Source organism: Schistocerca cancellata, chromosome 10, assembly GCF_023864275.1.
Source record: "Schistocerca cancellata isolate TAMUIC-IGC-003103 chromosome 10, iqSchCanc2.1, whole genome shotgun sequence".
In the NCBI taxonomy this organism is placed as follows: domain Eukaryota; kingdom Metazoa; phylum Arthropoda; class Insecta; order Orthoptera; family Acrididae; genus Schistocerca; species Schistocerca cancellata.
Genome location: NC_064635.1, coordinates 85,213,922 through 85,233,488, shown reverse-complemented (window position 1 = coordinate 85,233,488; position 19,567 = coordinate 85,213,922). Strand labels below are relative to the sequence as shown.

At 38.8% G+C, this 19,567-nt stretch overlaps 1 protein-coding gene across 2 annotated transcripts in view; it reads left to right on the top strand.

Moving 5' to 3' along the window:
• Positions 1 to 17,914, top strand: part of LOC126106890 (histone acetyltransferase Tip60-like) — an 81,220-nt gene extending 63,306 nt beyond the window's left edge. The window contains exons 8-10 of one of the 2 annotated variants that reach the window (XM_049913301.1): positions 945 to 1,113; positions 9,001 to 9,083; positions 17,677 to 17,914. In XM_049913301.1, the coding sequence (XP_049769258.1) occupies positions 945 to 1,113; positions 9,001 to 9,083; positions 17,677 to 17,714 (290 nt within the window). In that variant the 3' untranslated portion in view covers positions 17,715 to 17,914. Of the gene's footprint in view, positions 1 to 944; positions 1,114 to 9,000; positions 9,852 to 17,676 lie in introns of those variants that run through there. The other variant, XM_049913300.1, reaches the window with a different exon arrangement.
• The last annotated feature ends 1,653 nt before the right edge of the window (positions 17,915 to 19,567 follow it).

Below are 19,567 nucleotides of genomic sequence, written 5' to 3'. Positions count from 1 at the left end.
TTCACCTGCAACCAGATGTGACTATGAAACAGGCAATAACAACAATAGTGATGGAGGTTAAGATTAATGTTTTGAGATGTTGTATGCCATGTACCACATATTTTGTCCTTTATCTTTAATAAATAATTTTTTACTTAAGGCAAGTTGTAGGATACTAATTCAGTATGACAACATCTGCATGGAAAATATTATGCATTATATTATGCATTCTATGGAATTCTGCAAAAACCCCAATAGTCCAATCCATTTTCCTTCTCTACACCTAGGGAATATAATTTGGTGTCACTCAATTAGTTCTGATAATATTCATGATGCCTAAAGAATATTTAGACAAAAGTAAAATAATTTAGCTATGCACGGGATGAGAATGTGCATGCCCCACCTCCCCTCAACATTGTGATTTTTTGACTAGTGGAGTTTTTGCCAGCAAGCCCTCAAATGTTTCCGTTAAGTTTCATTGTCCTACAAGCACTCGTTAATCATCAGGGCTTATCAGGTGGTGAAAGCTTACTTATAAACATCCTGTAGACTGAGAACAGCAAAAGGCTTATAACCCATCCATGGGAACTCAGATATAGATTTGGTTTCCCCTGATGACAGTTATTACAAGCAGTGACCTCCATGTTTAATTCGTCGGTCACCACAGAGGACAGGCTTTACTTTGATCCAAGTTATAATTGTCTTAAACAGGAATGTTTCTCACAATTTGGTGTGTGTGTGTGAGTGAGTGTGAGTGTGAGATTTTAATTCACTGATGAAGGATTCTGTGTGAAAGTAATTTCCTTTTCTACTTTCCTGTTCTGTTTGGTTCAGCTAGTAGTAACCTGTTCATGCAAAGATATACGTATAGAGTATTCTGAGAGAAGACTCTTGTATTTAAAAGTATACGTTACTCCCACCAAACTGAATTTATTCAGTTCTCTTGTTTCTCTTTTCCTCTGCAGCCTACAAGCTGTTCCCACTGGATGCCCACCTGAGGCTGATGGTGGATGAGTGCCCCATGCTGCTGGCCGGTAGCATCTTCCAGAGCCACTGGTCCGAGACGCTGTTGGACCACCTCGTGGATATCGAGCCACCGCGTGCCGGCGGGACGCGTCCAGTCGTCGCTTTCAAGTGAGTTTTTCAGTTTTCTCCTGTTTGGAAATGTGTTCTTAGCACCAAGTGTCACTTTGTCATATTGATTTACTCTCCGTCTGTACGCTTTGTGCCATTGTATTGTAGGTGGTAGGGATACATTCTGCGCTGTTGGCATTTTCGCTTCTTCCTATTCCGTTCGTGGACAGTACACAAAAAAAATCAATACTTTTCTTTACATGCACAGATTTATCTGATTTTTAGTGTTTTGGTCATCATGTGAGATGTACACTCTGATCAAAAGTATCCAGACACCTGTTAGTGAACATTAAAATGGGGTGTGTATACTCTTCATCATTAACAGATTGAAATCTGCTAGGGACATTTTCAATGAGATGTAGAGGATTGGGAACCCATTCCTCCTCCACGAACTGAAAACAGAGGAGGTAAAGATATGGGACGCTGGGATCGGGAGTGAAGTCGATGTTTTCTGATTCGTCCCACAGGTATTTCGTCGGGGTCTGTTTGGGACTCTGGGTGGCCGACCCACTTCAGAAGTGTTATTGTGCACAAACCATTGTATCGTAATGACTGCTTTGTTACAGGGTACATTGTCATGCTGAAATAATCATTAACTTTGAACTGTTTCTCATCTGTATGCAGTACACTATTCTGCAGAATGTGTTAATATCATTTCCTGAAGCAGTCAGTGGACTGCACCACAACTGTGAGAAACATTCCTGTACTGTAATCCACCGCCTCCTCACTTCACCGTTACTACTTCACACGGTGGCAGTTGACGTTCTCCAGGCATTCGTGAAACCGAAACACTTGTCAGATTGCCACAGGGTATAGCATGATTTATCACTCCAAATTGCTCATTTCCAGTCATCCACTGTTCAGTGTTATTGCTTTTCACACCACCTCAAGCAAAGCTTAGCATTAAAAAAGAAATTTGTGGTTTATGAGGAGCTGCTCCACCACTGACCCCATTCTTTCTAACACTCTACAATGTTATGTTGTAGCTGTACTTTTGGGTAGCATTTCAGAAATAGTGATTCTTCCTGCTGATTTCAAGTGCTGATTATTTGTTTGTTTTAGCTTGGAGGTTGCTGTCAGTCAGTACTTGATCTAGCTGATCTTGGTGTAGCTATGGTTCTTCATTTGCACTTCTGCTGCAGTTGCATCACCAACAGTTAACTTGGGCAATTGAAAAGGGTTGAAATGTCCCTGTTTGACTTATCACTGTTGTGACACTCAATTACTAATAAACTTTCGATCGACACATTCTACTGTGACTGCTTCTCTACCGATGACACAGTACTCCTGCCTCCTTGTATACTGGTGCACCTGCCTGTCGTCACTTCTAGTGGTCAAATCTGTGTTATGAAGTGGTGTCTGGATACATTGGGTCAGAATAGTGTATGCTTTTGCATCTGTACTGTGGGAGCATCCACTGTATGGTCTGTTGTGTGGGTTATTACTTTCATTTTCTCCCCTCTCCTCTTCCAGTTGTGAAAAATGTGTGGGAAGAATGTCTGTAGGTAAGCCCAGGTGTTAGCTCTAATTTCTTCGGCTGTTGTGGCCATTTTGAAAGATACGTTGCTTATTTTCATTGTCTTGTGTCGTACGTTGTTATAGTTTGGGGTAACTCTTCCTGTTCTAAAAGGATATTTTTGGCTCTGAAACGGGCAGTTCAGGCAATAAGTGGTGTACACTGTGTGATCAAAAGTATCCACACACACCCAAAAACACATGTTTTTCATTGTAGGTGCATTGTGCTGCCACCTACTGCCAAGTAGGGCACTCTACAGAACTCACTGACTTCGAATGTGCTCAGTTGATTGGGTGTCACTTGTCATACGTCTGTACGCGAGATTCCCACACTCCTAAACATACCTAGGTCCATTGTTTCCGAAGTGAAAGTGAAGTGGAAATGGGAAGGGACACGTACAGCACAAAAGGGTATAGGCGGACCTCATCTGTTGATTGACAGAGACCACCGACATTTGAAAAGGGTCATAATGTGTAATAGGCAGACATGTATCCAGACCATCACACAGGAATTCCAAACTGCATCACGATCCGCTGCCAGTGCTATGACAGCTAGGCTGAAGGTGAGAAAACTTGGATTTCATGGTCGAGCAGCTGCTCATAAGCCACACATCGTGCCAGTAAATGCCAAACGACTCCTCACTTGTTGAAAGGACGCTTGAACAGTGGAAAAACGTTGTATGGAGTGACGAATCATGGTACACAATGTGGCTACCAGATGGTAGGATGTTGGTATTGCGAATTCCTGGTGAACGTCATCTGCCAGTGTGTGTAGTGCCAGCAGCAGTAAAATTCTGAGGCTGTGGTGTTACGGTGTGGTAGTGTTTTTCATGGAGGGGGCTTGACCCCTTGTTGTTTCGCATGCCACTATCATAGCACAGGCCTACATTGATGTTGTAAGCATCTTCTCGCTTCCCATTGTTGAAGAGCAATTCGGGGATGGCAATTGCATCTTTCAACACGATCGAGCACCTGTCCGTAATGCACAGCCTGTGACGGAGTGATTACACAACGATCACATCCCTGTAATGGACTTTCCTGCACAGTGTCCTGACCTGAATCCCATAGAAAACCTTTGGGATGTTTTAGAATGCTGACTTCGTGCCAGGTCTCACTGACCGACATAGATATCTCTTAGTGCAGCACTCCATGAAGAATGGTATGCCATTCCCCAAGAAACCTTCCAGCACCTCATTGAGCATGTGGCTGTGAGAGTCACAAAGGCTAGGGGTGGGGCAACGCCATGTTAAATTCCAGCATTACTGATGGAGAGTGCCACAAACTTGTAAATTGTTTTCAGCCAGGTGTCCGGATACTTTTGATCACATAGTGTAAGTTCACAAACCTCTTGTCGGCCCCTGTTCACGAGACTAGGTGTTTTGACATTGGCCTCTCAAAAAAAAATATATACACACACACACACACACACACACACACACACACACACACACACACCTTACTGTCATTGGAAACTTTTTCAGTCGATAGAATTAACCATAGTTTGCAAATCCTTCCTGGGAAGGGTTCGACACTGCTGAGGTTTACCAAAGTAATTATTGAATGAAGGTTCGTGAGCCACATAATTCACAAGTCAATTCCATTTACGTAGTTTTTTTTTTTTTTTTTCAGTTAGTCTGTCTGGAATTTGCCATTCTTACAGTTAGTTGTCCTGCTAACATACTGATTGTAACTGATCCATTTGTGATGAAGCAGGCAGAATGTGTTTGTTTTCCACTTAACATGTTTCCCTCCCAGTAGAAGCTACTGAGCACATCAGAAAATTACCATAATTTAAAAAATTGAATAAAGTCAGATGCTTTGTTCAATGATTTGTCTGAAAGGAAAAATATATTAGAATCATTTGACATGCCTTTGATGGTGCTAGAAATCGCATGCAGCAAATGAGGTGTTGATTGAGAATGCAAATTCCCTTTCCTGGTATTTGTAGGATTATTTATTGAAAATTTTTTAGATAAAAAAGTTTTTCATATTTTTCTTAGACCTTTGTGCACAGATGATAGAAATGTGCCAATCGCACAATAGCTGACTGCACTGTCTACATTATCCATCAGATAGATCTTTAAAATTATAATATTCAAAGTTAAACATCAAACTTTTCACTCTGTTGTATCTCATTTGTTGCACATCATTTCGAACAGCATTCAAAGGGCACTTCAAATGTTACTCTAATCTGTTTCATTTCTTGTGTTAAGAATGCGTGCTCACTTGCTTTTAAGTGTCTACTGTTCTCGTAATGTCTTGAATTTAGTACTTGATTTGAAGGAAGTCATTATGGCAGATAAATATCACACCAGTGCAACTTTTTATGTGCACAATAGCTAGATCCTGGAGACATGAATGTTTTGACTACTCATATTTCCTAGTGTTTCTGTCCTTGAAATGTCCTAGAGTTATTACTTAGTTCAAAGCAATCCTTTTTCGCACCAGTGCAACTTTTTATGCTCAAAATGTCTAGGGCTTGAGGAGGTGAATTTTTTTACACTTCATTTACATAGCTAGCAGCAGCTGTTAGTGAAACATTTAATTTTCCTTCAGATCACTAGTTAGATATTTCTTAATTGCCCAGTTCTCACTCTTTGTTTGCCAATGAAAATTCAGATGAAAATCCATTGTGTAATTTGTAGGGAGTAGTGTTTTAAATAAATCTTAAGATTTGACCAAAAAAATATAAAACAATGTTACCTACGCTATAGTGTCTGCTGGATCAAGCTGGAGATGGTGGAATGACAGAAGACAATAGAGAGGCTTATGTTTCCAACAGACTGGGAGAGGTTGGGAAATTGTATGTGTATGTGGTGGTGGTGGTGGTGGTGGTGGTGGTGGTGGTGGTGGTCTTACATCTACATACATAGTCCACAAGACCATACTAGTCACTTTCTCCTGTTCCCCTCACAAATAGAGAGGGAGAAATGTCTATGCCTCTGGATGAGCCCTAATCTCTCTAATCTTATTTTCTGGTCCTTATGCAAAATGTAAATTAGTGGATGTAGAATCTTTCTGCAGTCAGCCTCAAAGAATGGTCCTCTAAACTTTCTCAGTAGTGCTGCTCGAAAAGAACATAGTCTTCCCTCCAGCGATTCCTATCAGACTTCCCAAAGCAACTCCATAGTATTTGCATGTTAGTCGAACCTGCTGGTAACGAATCTAGCAGCCTGCCTCTGAATTGCTTCAATATCTTCCTTTAATACACTTGGATGGTACTCAACAATGGGCAGCACTATGTCCTAGAGGCAGTCTTCTTTACAGATGAACCACACTTTCCCAATTCTCCCAATAAACTGAACTCGAACATTCGGCTTCCTACTACAGTCCTTACATCCTCATTTCATTTCATATTGCTTTGCATTGTTATGCCTGGATATTTAATCGACGTGACTGTGTCAAGCTGCACACTACTAATGCTGTATTTGACAATTATAGGTTTGTTTTTCCTACTCATGCAGATGATGATGATGATGATGATGACTCCAACTGTAGCATTCTGAAAAATTGTTTGATTTTGCTGTAATGTGGAGAAATACCTAATGTTGAAACTGGGGGTTTGCTAGCTACTACATAAAGTTATGAATTATTGTTTATAAAAAATCTAGTTTGGTACAAAATTGAGGTAAGCTCTTCAGAGAACTTTATTGGTTTTGTACTGAATCCTAATCAAATAAAAACCCACTAAAATCTGATCGTATAAAAGCTGTAAAAGTTCCTAATGCATGGAGTAAACAACCAAAATTGTTGCATAAGTTATTAGAATTTTAGGAAAATGTATGCTCCAGATTTACAGCGTATCAAATATTTATTCAGTAATGTTTTAAGAAATTTTAAGTCTGATTTGTGTAGTGTGCACCCAGTAGTAGTAGTAGTAGTAGTAGTAGTAGTAGTAGTAGTAGTAGTAGTGTCATTATTTAACTACCCATTAGTTTCTTAACATCCATGTTCCTTTCAACTTGGGTCTTTACTTCTGGAGAGAAATAATGAGACTGTCACAGACTCCACAGTCAGTCGCGGATTTTACAGCCTTTAAGCATGAAATTCCTACTAACCTTCTGTAACAATCCACTAGCTAAAGAGGAGTTTTTGAACACTGTAGGTTTCCATTTCACCAGTATATTGGGAAATGTTAGCAGTAGGTGTTGGTGTGAAAATGCAGAAAACCAGTCTGTGTTTCATAATCAACAGCTGTGGTGGTCTGAATAATGCAGTTTGCTGCAGTGTTTATGATATAGAAACAGTAGATTCCTGTACAGTTTTTAAAGTGTTCTGCTATATAGACAACCACTCTTTTAAGTTTGTGGAAGATTAGGTAAATTTAAGTGGACATGTTTATGTGCAAACTGGCTATTACTTGCTTTCAGGATTCAAAGTTTGAAGTACTGCTGGTAGGAATACATAAACAGAAAAATGTTTTCAAGATTTTGCAACTTGCATTCCTTTCACTGGGAAGAAAGGGGAATATTGGGACAAAGATGAAGCGGGAGGCATCAGAGAAGGAAATCAAAGATAAACATTGGTACCCAGCTGTTTACATCTTGAAAAGCACTATCCACCCTTTCTAGCTTCCTGTAATTAACTGTTTTCTCATTTGCAGTTAAACAATGGAAAATCTAGACTAGAATATCAACAATATTATGAAATGTATACATATTGCTATTCACCGTAAGGGTGACACGTTGAGTTGCAGACAGGCCTGGCGAAAAGATTGTTATATCCTTCTTCAGAAAGAAAACGTGCACACCTTACACAAACGACTGCTATCTCTGGCTGCTCTGATTAGAATACCTTCCAGAGCTCGCAGGTGTGTGCGCGTGCGTGTGCGTGTGCTTTTTATTTCTGGAGAAGGCTTTGGCCATACGCTCACCTGTCGTTTTGTTGTGGCTGTCTGTGACTCATTTGAATTTTCTTCAGATTTTTATATGTATGAGGTGTGATCAAAAAGTAATGGCATTTTTGTTTTCTGTAAAGAGTAACTTATTCTTCATAGTCAAAAAACTTTGTCCCCTTCAAAGTAATTCTCCTGATAAATTGGGCCAGTGCTTTTGCCAATCCTGGAAGAATTTTTAACTCGCCTTTTGTTATTATGGTGTTCAGCTCCTCTGGCGATTCTCCAGCATATATCTTAATGCAATTTCCATGAATGGTTTTGCCAAAATTGTCAGTTTCCTTTAGTTTGGTTCAGGCAGACAGCACATAACTTCCAAATAGTATTCCATATTGACTGTATAACCATAAGGCAGGAACTCATGATTTGCTATCACATTGTAATCTAATTTTTTTCAATCCTGGCTCTTCTGGTAGTTTGCACTGGGACAATTAGACATAGGTTTCGATGTCATACTTGTATAAGCATGTTGTGTCACCTGTTATGGTCTTCTTTACAAGTTCTGGATCATTTTCAGCTTCATTTGGCACTTCCTGAGTGATGTGTACTCAACATCATTTTTGGTCAAAATTTGTCAGAACAAACTTCGCTGCTACACATTTCATGTCCAAAACACATGAAAAAATTTCATGGCATGAGCCAAAGAGTATGCTGACATCATCGGCAACCTTTCCTATGACGATTCGCTAATTTTCAAGAACTATTTTCTTTACTTCGCCCATATTGTTGTCAGTAATTGATGTACTAGGGCAACCAGAGCAGTTGTGGTCTTAATTTTTTTTTTTTTTACCTTCTTTGAAACGTTTATACCATTCTTAAGCTCAATCATACTAGATTCAACAAAAGCCACAGTCAACATTTTGAATGTGGTGGTGCACTTTATTCCATTTATCAAGCAAAATTTAATGCAAATTCTTTGATCCATCTCTTTCAAAAGTAAAAATTTGCTGAGCACTAGGAAACACACACAACCTTTAGACTGTCAACAATAAAGTATGTATTCAAAACAACTGAAAATGCAAATCTACATCCAGAACATGTGAACCAGCAAGATAAAAGAAAATAATTGAAAATTGTCTGTATAAACCCTGTGAAATTATTAAATTCCTGTTACTTTGTCACACCTCTTAAATGGGAAGAAAACTGTTTTACATAATTTTTGTAATAATCACACTTTGAATTAAGTCTTTCATCTCCTTAAGAGTGCTGTCAGCTGTATCGTAATCAGCAGACACTGTTGTAGAAATCCTCAGTTTGTATGGTAAAAATGTACCATTAAAATTAAACAGGGCCTGTTTCTGTATTTGTAATTTTGGAAGATTTTTAATGCAGGGCAGCTGCGAAATGCCTGCTTCTGTAGCTCGAAATTAGTTTTAAAAATAGTATTCTTGTAAACTTTAGTGGTAAGCTCTGGTAATAAATGTCTCTTGGTTCTGGAAATAAGTCAGTGAATTTTCAAGCGCATTCCTTGTCCTCAGAGCTGCACACAAGGGCCAGTTTCTCTTCTCGTGCGGAGCTTGTGGGCAGTCCGTTTGTGTGGCATCAAACATTTCACACTTAGGTGAGTGGGACAACCGGCAGCCGTTCCTGTGCCAGTACTGTGGCGAGTCATTTGTACGCCTTGCGAATTTGTCGACATTGAAATGTATAAATCCGCTTGTCACAAAATTAGGAATTCGAGACGGTTATCGGCACGTGCCGAATCTCTCGCAGACCTCGTGTCAAAAATGTTGAAGCCTTATTTTAGTGACCTATTAAAAATAAGTCAGGTGAAGTTTGAAACTTTGTTGCTGCTATTTAATGAAGATTGTGTAAAATATGCGTGAGGAGACCACTGTGAGAAGTGTGTTTGGGATTTGAGTGTTTTCGTACACTGTCTGTGTTTTGTTTATGGGTATCCCCCAGTGTTTTTGTACTTCAGTCATTTAGATTACCTTAGAAATTGGAGCAAAGATGGGTGGCAACAATGACTAATTAGTAAAAGTATGCCCATTTTTAATGTGTATTGATGAACAGAAAGTAAAAGCAAATCGCAAATACTCAGGGAAATGTTATTGTTAAAATACTTGTAAATAATAAGAATAAGTAGTTAGTTTTCATCCTTCTCATTTCCATTGGAAATTGGCTAATAGGAGCAATCTGCAGCATCTGTAAAGCTGTCAGTCAGTCACTGTTGATAATAGTTCTCTGCAATAAACTGAAAGTCTGCTTGTAGTGATGTTGAGTAATTTATTAGTGATTTAATTACCAAAAACTGTAGAAGCACATTTGTATTTTAATGCAAATTACTGTTAGCATAACACTTCAGACAACATTAGTATAAAATAAACTTTTGGCTCTTAATATGGCTCTTCAGAGGAGGGAGGGGGAGGGGGGGGGTGGGGAGAGAGAGAGAGAGAGAGAGAGAGAGACTGAGAGAGACTGTTTGCCTGTGAAAGCTTCATCACGATTTGTCTCATTTTTTGGTTGTCAGCCTCTCAGTACTTCTACTATTGAGTAGTTTCCTTTGCTACTGCCATTATGTTTTTAATCCAGTTGTAAATAAATAGTTCGATAGTAATCATAAAGGGTCTCCACATAAATAGGCCATCAGATCACAAACGTACATTCTCTCAGAAATTTAAGAAGGAAACTATAATGAAATTTATTGTTGTTTAACACAAACACAATATTTTGTGAACTGTGGCTCTAACTTAGCCTAAATTTCTCAAATATTTATAACTCAGGTTACATCTGTATGTAGATTTTGTAAATCTCAGCAAAAAAAAAAGTTTGTGTCTGCTTGTTGGTTGGGCCAAATACAGATAACAAACATCATGCTAGGTCTTTGATCTTGGGGTAGCTTTCTTCAGGAAGACATTTCTAAAACTGAACAAGGCTTCTTGCTTTCAACTTGGCCACAAGGTATCATCAGTTTACAGTTCTTATTTTAGTGCTGCCTGGAACATTTTCCACTTCACACAAAAAGGATTTGTGGAAAGTTTTGAGCTCCTTGGTATGAGCGCATCCACCTCATAGGGCCTGGACCAAAAGTTCTGATTATTGCCTCCTGTCACTATTTCATGTTCAGTTCTGACCCTTAACATTTTCCACTGCAAAATTTTAATGTGACTTTAGCCAAACCATGCAGCAGACAATATAAAATACTGGATGGCAGGACATGTCATTAAGGTTTTAAATTAATTTATAGGTTCTAGTTGCAAAATCTTTTATTCTCACTTTTATGGGAAATTGTGTGTTGAATGAATATGTTAATAGCAGCTTAGTTTTGCACAGTCAGATTGTTATATGCTATGAAACAGCAGCCAATTTGCCAAAGAGTACATTATACAAATTTTAATTCCTTTTCACAATAAAATAGAAAAAAGCAACAGAAATTATTAGCCAGTTCAGTTAGTCAGTTTTTATATGTAAAAGCTTCCAAAACAAATCTTGTATTTCCTAAGCACAAAAATACATCAGATTTTTCACACTTCTCATATGATGCCATCTCAATACATATCTTAGATCTCGTTCGTTTCCTTCCGTATATGCCAGCGAACATACGTGTCCTTTTGGCAGCCTATAACTGGCAGAAGCTGTGTGCATTCCTCTTCTTTCTTGATATGTCATCTTTACTTAGGCGTCCTTGCTTGGTTGGTCTTTCCCTGCCAATACTAGTCTACTTGCAGTTTGTGCTTGGAATTTATGCAGCGAAATGTGTCGTTCTTGAAGAAACTTACAGTTGTTGCCACTACTGCAACTGTAATTATGCACCAGAAGATATATTAATACCACCTTGATTTATATAGTGATGATAGCATGTCCATCAGATCAATACTACTGATAACAGATGTTGCAAGTGGGGATAACAGGTGGTCTTAGGACTCGCACATATTCTCATGATTTGTCCCGTCTGTTTGCCTCATTTTGGGGCTCAACACCAGTGAAGGATGACAGCAGAGTGACGTGTTTGTTATAGCATCTCCATACAATGACTTGTCCTGTGTGGTTTACTAGACTTGCTATTGCTCTTAGTCCTTTGGCCTTCATGTCTATTTTGTTGGGCAGGTCACAATCATTCAGCCTATATGCTCTTATTGTTCCAGTGAAATAGGTGCCTCTGTTCAACAAATACTGAACAAGTATATTGTAAAAGTTTTCAGCATATACCTTGAAACTGTAATTTCCTGGCAACATGATCTGTTAATTTTACAACCAATTCATGCATGAGCCCTTTCCCTTCTTCTCTCTTCCTTTTTAAATTTTTTCCTGCTGCGCCCTGATAAATGCCAAAGTCGTATAAGTAGCCAGAAGGTCATGGCTCTCCTCCACATATTGAGGCCCCATCTTATAGATTTGTTTTGCATGAATTGTTTCATGGTGCTTCTACCTTTAAAAGCAATCATTACTTCATTGATGCTGTGGTGTTCCTCTGTAACTTCTTTCAAACATTTTTTTGTGTTGACTCGGTCAAGGTCAAATTTTCCAGAGCTTATCTTTAGTTTGTTCCGACAGTTGATGATAAATTATTCTTGAAGTGGAGGATGCTCAACAATTTTTCAAATATGTTTCATGCTGTAACATTACAAATCAATGGGTGGGCCATATGGGTCTCCAGTAGCAGCAAATGCAAGGCATTTGAGCAAGTCCCATTCTCAGGTACATGCCTAACATTTCTTCCAGTTCCAAGTTCTGGTCACAATTGTTCCAGCCTTTTATGTCCTGTACTGATTTGATCAGTCTAACAAGTTGTGAAGTGTATCATCTGTCATCAGAGTTCTGAAATATTCCAGAGGACTCATTAGTCCAGTAGAAGCCAATACAGGAATAGTAACAATGGCCAATGACTGTAGCAAAATCTCCCTTCTTCCACTGTATTTGATCAGACTTTTCTCAAACATTGCAGTTCTCCTGTATTCAGCCAAACACCTTCAGCATCATTTTCAGCAGGAAAAGGCATATTAAGGGGATACTTGTTCACGTGCTGACAAGTATCTTGTCATAACTGCAATTGTCTCATCAGCGATCGTCACCCCCACCATCTGAGTAAAAATATTTTTTTGTCACTGACGTCAGGCTTGCCCAGAATAGTGTGTCTTCAGTGGATAGCTACGAAAATGATAAACTGTGATTGTAACTTCAGTTTCATCACAAGTTCTATTGTTTCACGAAATAAAGTAGTTTGGGACTCATTCATAACTGTGTTACTCATTGCCCAATGTAACACATTTGTCACATGCATTTGCTACCCCTATTACAGCACAGTGTAGAATAGTTATTCCATTCCCAAACAATATTTAGTATTTGCAATATGGCAACATAAAATAATATATCAGAATAGTGCAACAAACAGTAGTAATACAAAGACAGTGAATACAACGATGTTACCTGGCATGACATAGCTGTTGACAGCAGTGGTCAGATGACGAAACTACCTTGGTGCACTGTATCTGCACTGCTGATTCGAGCCACCAGAGATCCCTAGGGAGATGGTGTTAGATGTCACACAAGGCACTAAGCTGAAAGGAGACACACATTGTAGTCTCTGTAGTGCTTCAGACCCAGTGTGACATCATGCAGGACACTAGAGAGTTAGATAATATTACTCATTCTGGACTTCGGAAAGGTCTGTGTTTATTTGCTGTTCTATTTCAAACTGAAACAGTTTGCAAATTTGGCATTTCATAGTTGTAATTTATTTACTGATTTTGGATGTGACTGCTTGTAGCTCTATCATGATACTGCTAAAAAAAAAACCTTCAGTGAGACTAGAACCGTGACCCAAAGCAGTTCTCATTTCAGAAGCAAACAAATTATCTCAGTGCCACGGAAGCGCTGTTGTAGTTCTCTCTTCCTTATTGTCCCAACGGTGGCTAGAAATGATCAACTAAATCGTAAAAGACTAGAATAGTTGTAATTTCTGCATAGAAAGACCTCCCTGGACTCAAAAGCTGACTTCCCTGGGCTCAAAAGCATAAATTGATATACCGATGTCCCGCCTTTAAAGAAAATAACTCAGATTATTCATTCAAACTGAAAGGAAATATCAAGTGAATTTCTCAGCGTATTTATGTGTCATCCAGGAAGTAACTCAGTAGCCACAGTGTTACTAATCGTATTCCGTGTTATCAATTTTGTTATAGTGCGAGCAGGAAGAATTTGTTTCGCCAGAGGATGTGAAGCCTGGTGTGGAAGTCTTGTATCTGAAAGACACAGCAAATGAAGGCCTGAATACAAAAAGTATATGGCAATGGATTTTATTTGCCTTTCAGAACTAAAGCATAGTTACTAATAATATTCAGATGCTGTGACTGCAGATGAAACAACTGTCACAATTATTTCTGTTTTTCTGTTGTAAGTGCATTGAAAACTGAAAAGCTAATTCACCAAATGTGATCCACATGTCTGGAGAGTCGAGTGGTTACACTGCGTACATTGAGAGGAAGTATTGTCTTTTGATCTTTACAGACTTTGAAAATGTTTTTGTGAAGAATATTGTCATTGGCACCATCCCTGACACAGAACAACACAAATGAAAGACCAGCTCAGCTTTCATTGCAAAATGTGAACATCCGAGGAGATGCTTCGTAAGCTAGAAATAACTTTACATTCCAAAGTAAGAATGAGTTGAAAAGTGGGCTCAGAAAAAAATTTCAAGATTGACGCCAGCAAATATGTGCGTTGTAAGTTCAATTCGAGCTTCTGCTAATATGAAAGGAAAAGCAGTTGTCATCAGGACAAGAAATAAGGTATGAAAAATCCAGACAATAAGTCTGGAATAAGCCATCCTTAAGCAAAACTGTCATTAAGCCTATAAATCCTAAACAATGACATGTATCTACCCATAGTGATTACAGTGTAACCACTAATGATGTTTTGTCAGTAAAAGTGAAGAGCATCCATGCTGAAGAGCTTTTTCAGCTTGCATTACACTTAGACAGCAAGATATCAAGATGACAATACATTCACCATATTGAGCATTGTGCTAATTATTATGCAGTGCTTCAGCTGGTGCATGATGATATTAATGGAGTCCCTGGTGGTATTATCTATGAATGATGCCTCTATCTTGCTACAATATTCAGATGATATTTGATAAAGGTGTAATAAGACAGCAATGCTGGGCAGACAGTTTTAGTACTTGCAGAGACTATTTATACACTGCTGATTCATGATGTTAAACTCCCATTGTGTTGGATTGTAGCTGAGACTTATTTTCTGCTTATGAAAGAGTTGCTCAGCAGTGGGTGAAGAGCATCCACACCCTGGTACCCCGCACATAACACACACCCATAATGTGCCAGTTAATTGCAGTGAAATGCCATATGCTCTCATCTTTCTGGCAGTGTCCCTTTTTTTACAGTAGATCATCATCTCATTTTGGAAGTGATAGACAAGTGATAAAGTGATACAGTCCACCACACCCAACTACTGTGAATGTTTCTTAAAATATGACACTGGATGCTGTACCTCTTTGGCTCCATGTTGGCTTTTTTGAGTGGTTATTCTACTGTCAATCTGAAGATGAATATTAAGGTAAATACCAATATTTTACTGTGGTGTACATCCAGTGTCTCCAGCCTTCCAGCTCCACCATTCAAAATACAGTGAAAATGAGGGACATAAATGATCTTATGACTGATAATATTATAGTAGTAAGTGGCAAAATGAGGTAAACTCAGTCATCTGAAGATTATGAACTCAAGTATTTCATAGGATTCCTTAAGTAGATTTCATTGCTGTTGTTTTCAGTTAAAATAGAGGAAGAGAAAAACATATTTGGATTTAAACATACGTTTGTAGTGAGATCTGAATGTATGGCTGCAGTTGCAGCAGTACTGAAGTAGTGAAATGATGTCGAGAATGCGAACATTCTCTCATTCCTTTGGTACAGGGTAATCTCCAACCTTACATGTCCACACACCATAATGAATAAGGTAACACAAGATTCATTCACAATAAAAACTCTGTCTGCAAATCCATAAATAAGTATTTGTGAGCAGTAGTTATGCACGAAAGAAGAGACTGTTGGTTTTATGTTTCCAATCACGCCATCTCTCGAAGTTGTCCCGGGTGCTCTGTAAATGTGGTGTAGGCTGCCAGGATGGAGGGCCCTAAAATATTTATCACTTCTCAGTGCTGTAATATGATAGAACAAAATGAATTATATACTTCTCACAAAAGCTACTGACTTGTCGTGCTACTATCGAGTGCAGAAAACCTCTAGTTCCTTTCATGTTATAACGGCCCCCTGCCTTAATATGATGAAAATTCAATTTTATGCTAGTAAATAAAATGTCACATGCTTTAAGAGACTATAATTTCTCATTGAAACATTTCAAAGATGTTCACAGGGTGCTCGTCACAAGGCTGAATATTACTGTTTCAAAGATAAAGTTTATGGCTCTTCACTTTTTTGTGTAGGGTATAATATATTTATAAGAAGTCCAGATTTAAAAAAAGGTTAGGCTGGAGACATCTAGTAGTTTTATAAAAGTCATCATACATTTTTATTCCTCTTTAAAACACATGTAAAGTTTACATGGCTTCTCTGACAAAACAGTTACATCTTCTGCATGAACCTCTTTGGTTCTGCGATCCACACGTTTACATGCAATTGAATTAGCTGGCACTAAAAACACTGACCGATGTAACTTTCACAACTACACTGAGCCAACTGCCTGCTGGTCTTTGACAGTGCGTGTATTTATAACCTTCGGCACGTCGATAGGCACACAAATAAACACAAACATACACACAAAATTCTAGCTTTCGCAACCAACGGTTGCTTCGTCAGGAAAGAGGGAAGGAGAGGGAAAGACGAAAGGATTTGGGTTTTAAGGGAGAGGGTAAGGAGTCATTCCAATCCCGGGAGCGGAAAGACTTACCTTAGGGGGAAAAAAGGACGGGTATACACTCGCGCACTCACACACATATCCATCCACACATATACAGACACAAGCAGACGTATATGTCTGCTTGTGTCTGTATATGTGTAGATGGATATGTGTGTGTGTGTGTGTGTGTGTGTGTGTGTGTGTGTGTGTGTGTGTGTGTGTGTACCCGTCCTTTTTTTCCCCCCTAAGGTAAGTCTTTCCGCTCCCGGGATTGGAATGACTCCTTACCCTCTCCCTTAAAACCCAAATCCTTTCGTCTTTCCCTCTTCTTCCCTCTTTACTGACGAAGCAACCGTTGGTTGCGAAAGCTAGAATTTTGTGTGTATGTTTGTGTTTATTTGTGTGCCTATCGACGTGCCAGCGCTTTCGTTTGGTAAGTCACGTCATCTTTGTTTTTAGATATATTTTTTCCCACGTGGAATGTTTCCTTCTATTATATTCATATTTATAACCTTCCAAAGAGATCAACAAATTCTCTCTCTTTTTTGAGTCAATTAAATTGTTATTAAATGAATTATCTACATGAAATAGTTACGAATGATTCTGGTGCTGTGATGTTTAGATTAAAAACATAAATGGTGGATTTTACAAATAATTAAAAGTGTCAACCAAGTGAAATTGCTGGATTACAAAGTTTTGAATATGACCTTTCCCATTTGCATAATACTGGGGTTAAAAAGTACAAATCTGTAAATTGCATGAGTATACAGTACAAAAGTATTATTAAACTTGTTTTTCATACTAAATGTAGTGAATAATCAGGTTTTCCTGGCCAAATTTTATAACGAGAAATTTCGTAGTCACATATGCTGACACTTTGAATAAGCCTATATGAGCGAAACATAACAGTTCCTAATTAAATATTAGTGTTAAAACAGTTTAAATAACTGTACCTTGCTTTTGCAATCTCTTTTGGATCGAAATATTATATATTAATGACATTGAAAAACATTGCATCATAATTGCATCCACACGAAATTTAACTAATTTGAGTTTAATTTACTGAAAAATCGTAACTTCCATACTTCTTTTCCCTCCTATCGGGATCATTACAGTGTGTACCTTCTGCATCATAACTCTGAACTATATGGCCACTGCGCTACTTTCACTACCTTGGAACAAAGCTCACGTTAACTGTATAGGAGGTATGCAAAAAAACTTCAAAATAGATTTCCCCGGAAACTCGGAGCCATTGGATGAAAAGCTGGAAGTCACTTACTCAATACAGGTGCCTCTACAATATACCTAATACTTACCAAAATTTCTGATTTACAGAGCTAATGGTCTCCTTTTCTGATACAGAAACTGGTTGACAGTTTGAACTTGTGAGTTTGCAACAATGCTGCACAAATAAATCCCATCGATGGCGTAACAGGTAGCAACTGTACATGGAAAGCTGAGGCATATGGCTCTAGTGCCAACAATATAAAAATTGTCACATTGTGTGATGCTAATACTAGAACGAACATTAAATATATGTTTTAGTGGTGCAAATATACACTGTATCAGATTTGTGAATGACATAACAATAACAAAATAAATGACTATCTAAAACGTATGAAAAAACTTTTACTTTATTTGCTGTCCATACCTGCAGGAAACAGATGTCGCCTTGAGGACACAGCATCTCAACACTTCGCTTCTGATATCTCCAGAATATTAACATAGGCTTCTGCTTTGAGAATGCCTTCAATTTGTCACAGGGGCACTGCTCCCCGAGCATAGATATAGCCCCAAACGACAAAAGAATAGCGTCCACTTCTTTCTCTTTCCACAGGATACCTTGGACTAAACCACTCTCATCGCAGGCAGCACACCTAGTAATATCAGAACTATTTAATGTTGATAAAACATCCCACAAATTCAATGAAAACATTTATTGAACAAATGCAGCGTCATAAAAGTGTAACTATAAAAGGAGGAAAACCAATTTTATAAAGGGTGTTCTGTACGGCAATAACGTGAAGCCAGTTTTACCTAAATCGCTTGTATATATGAAACTATACACAATTAATTTACTGACATCTAACATAAACTGGGGCATTGCTCAGGAAGAAAAGATTTTTCTCATCTGAAAATATGACTCCCCCAGTCAAAGGCAATGTGTTCTTCCACGAAAGCTGTGTGATCGCTCTTCTGATACATAGTGAAGCATTCCTTTATAACAGTTCTTTGGCATAAGAGTCCATTATCTTTCGACCTCCTCCTCACAGTTTTGCACTGCCAAGAAACTCTGAAATCTCTCCTAGGTGCCAGCAACCAATGAACAGATGGGTGCATATGTTGTCAGACAGACATCAAATGTCTCTCTCACTGGACACACAGGATCATCCACCTCCACCGTTATGCCCTGTACAACCAGTGGTGACATATTCTCAGACCTATGCAATGTAATGCAGCTATTTAGTGTGTGTTTAGAGTGACCACGACAGCATTATCAGCGCCCTCATTTAAACAGACCACCTCATAAGCTGATAGGAGGAACACAAATTTATTCAATAAAAATTAAAGGTTTACTGGTTATTTAATGAGAAGGAAAGAAGTTTGGTACAATATTGCATAAACAAATATCATTATGAGGTAACCTTAATGTGACAATACAGATTACAGTAAATATCAGTGTGAAGTACACTCCTGGAAATTGAAATAAGAACACCGTGAATTCATTGTCCCAGGAAGGGGAAACTTTATTGACACATTCCTGGGGTCAGATACATCACATGATCACACTGACAGAACCTCAGGCACATAGACACAGGCAACAGAGCATGCACAATGTCGGCACTAGTACAGTGTATATCCACCTTTCGCAGCAATGCAGGCTGCTATTCTCCCATGGAGACGATCGTAGAGATGCTGGATGTAGTCCTGTGGAACGGCTTGCCATGCCATTTCCACCTGGCGCCTCAGTTGGACCAGCGTTTGTGCTGGACGTGCAGATCGCGTGAGACGACACTTCATCCAGTCCCAAACATGCTCAATGGGGGACAGATCCGGAGATCTTGCTGGCCAGGGTGGTTGACTTACACCTTCTAGAGCACGTTGGGTGGCACGGGATACATGCGGATGTGCATTGTCCTGTTGGAACAGCGAGTTCCCTTGCCGGTCTAGGAATGGTAGAACGATGGGTTCGATGACGGTTTGGATGTACCGTGCACTTATCAGT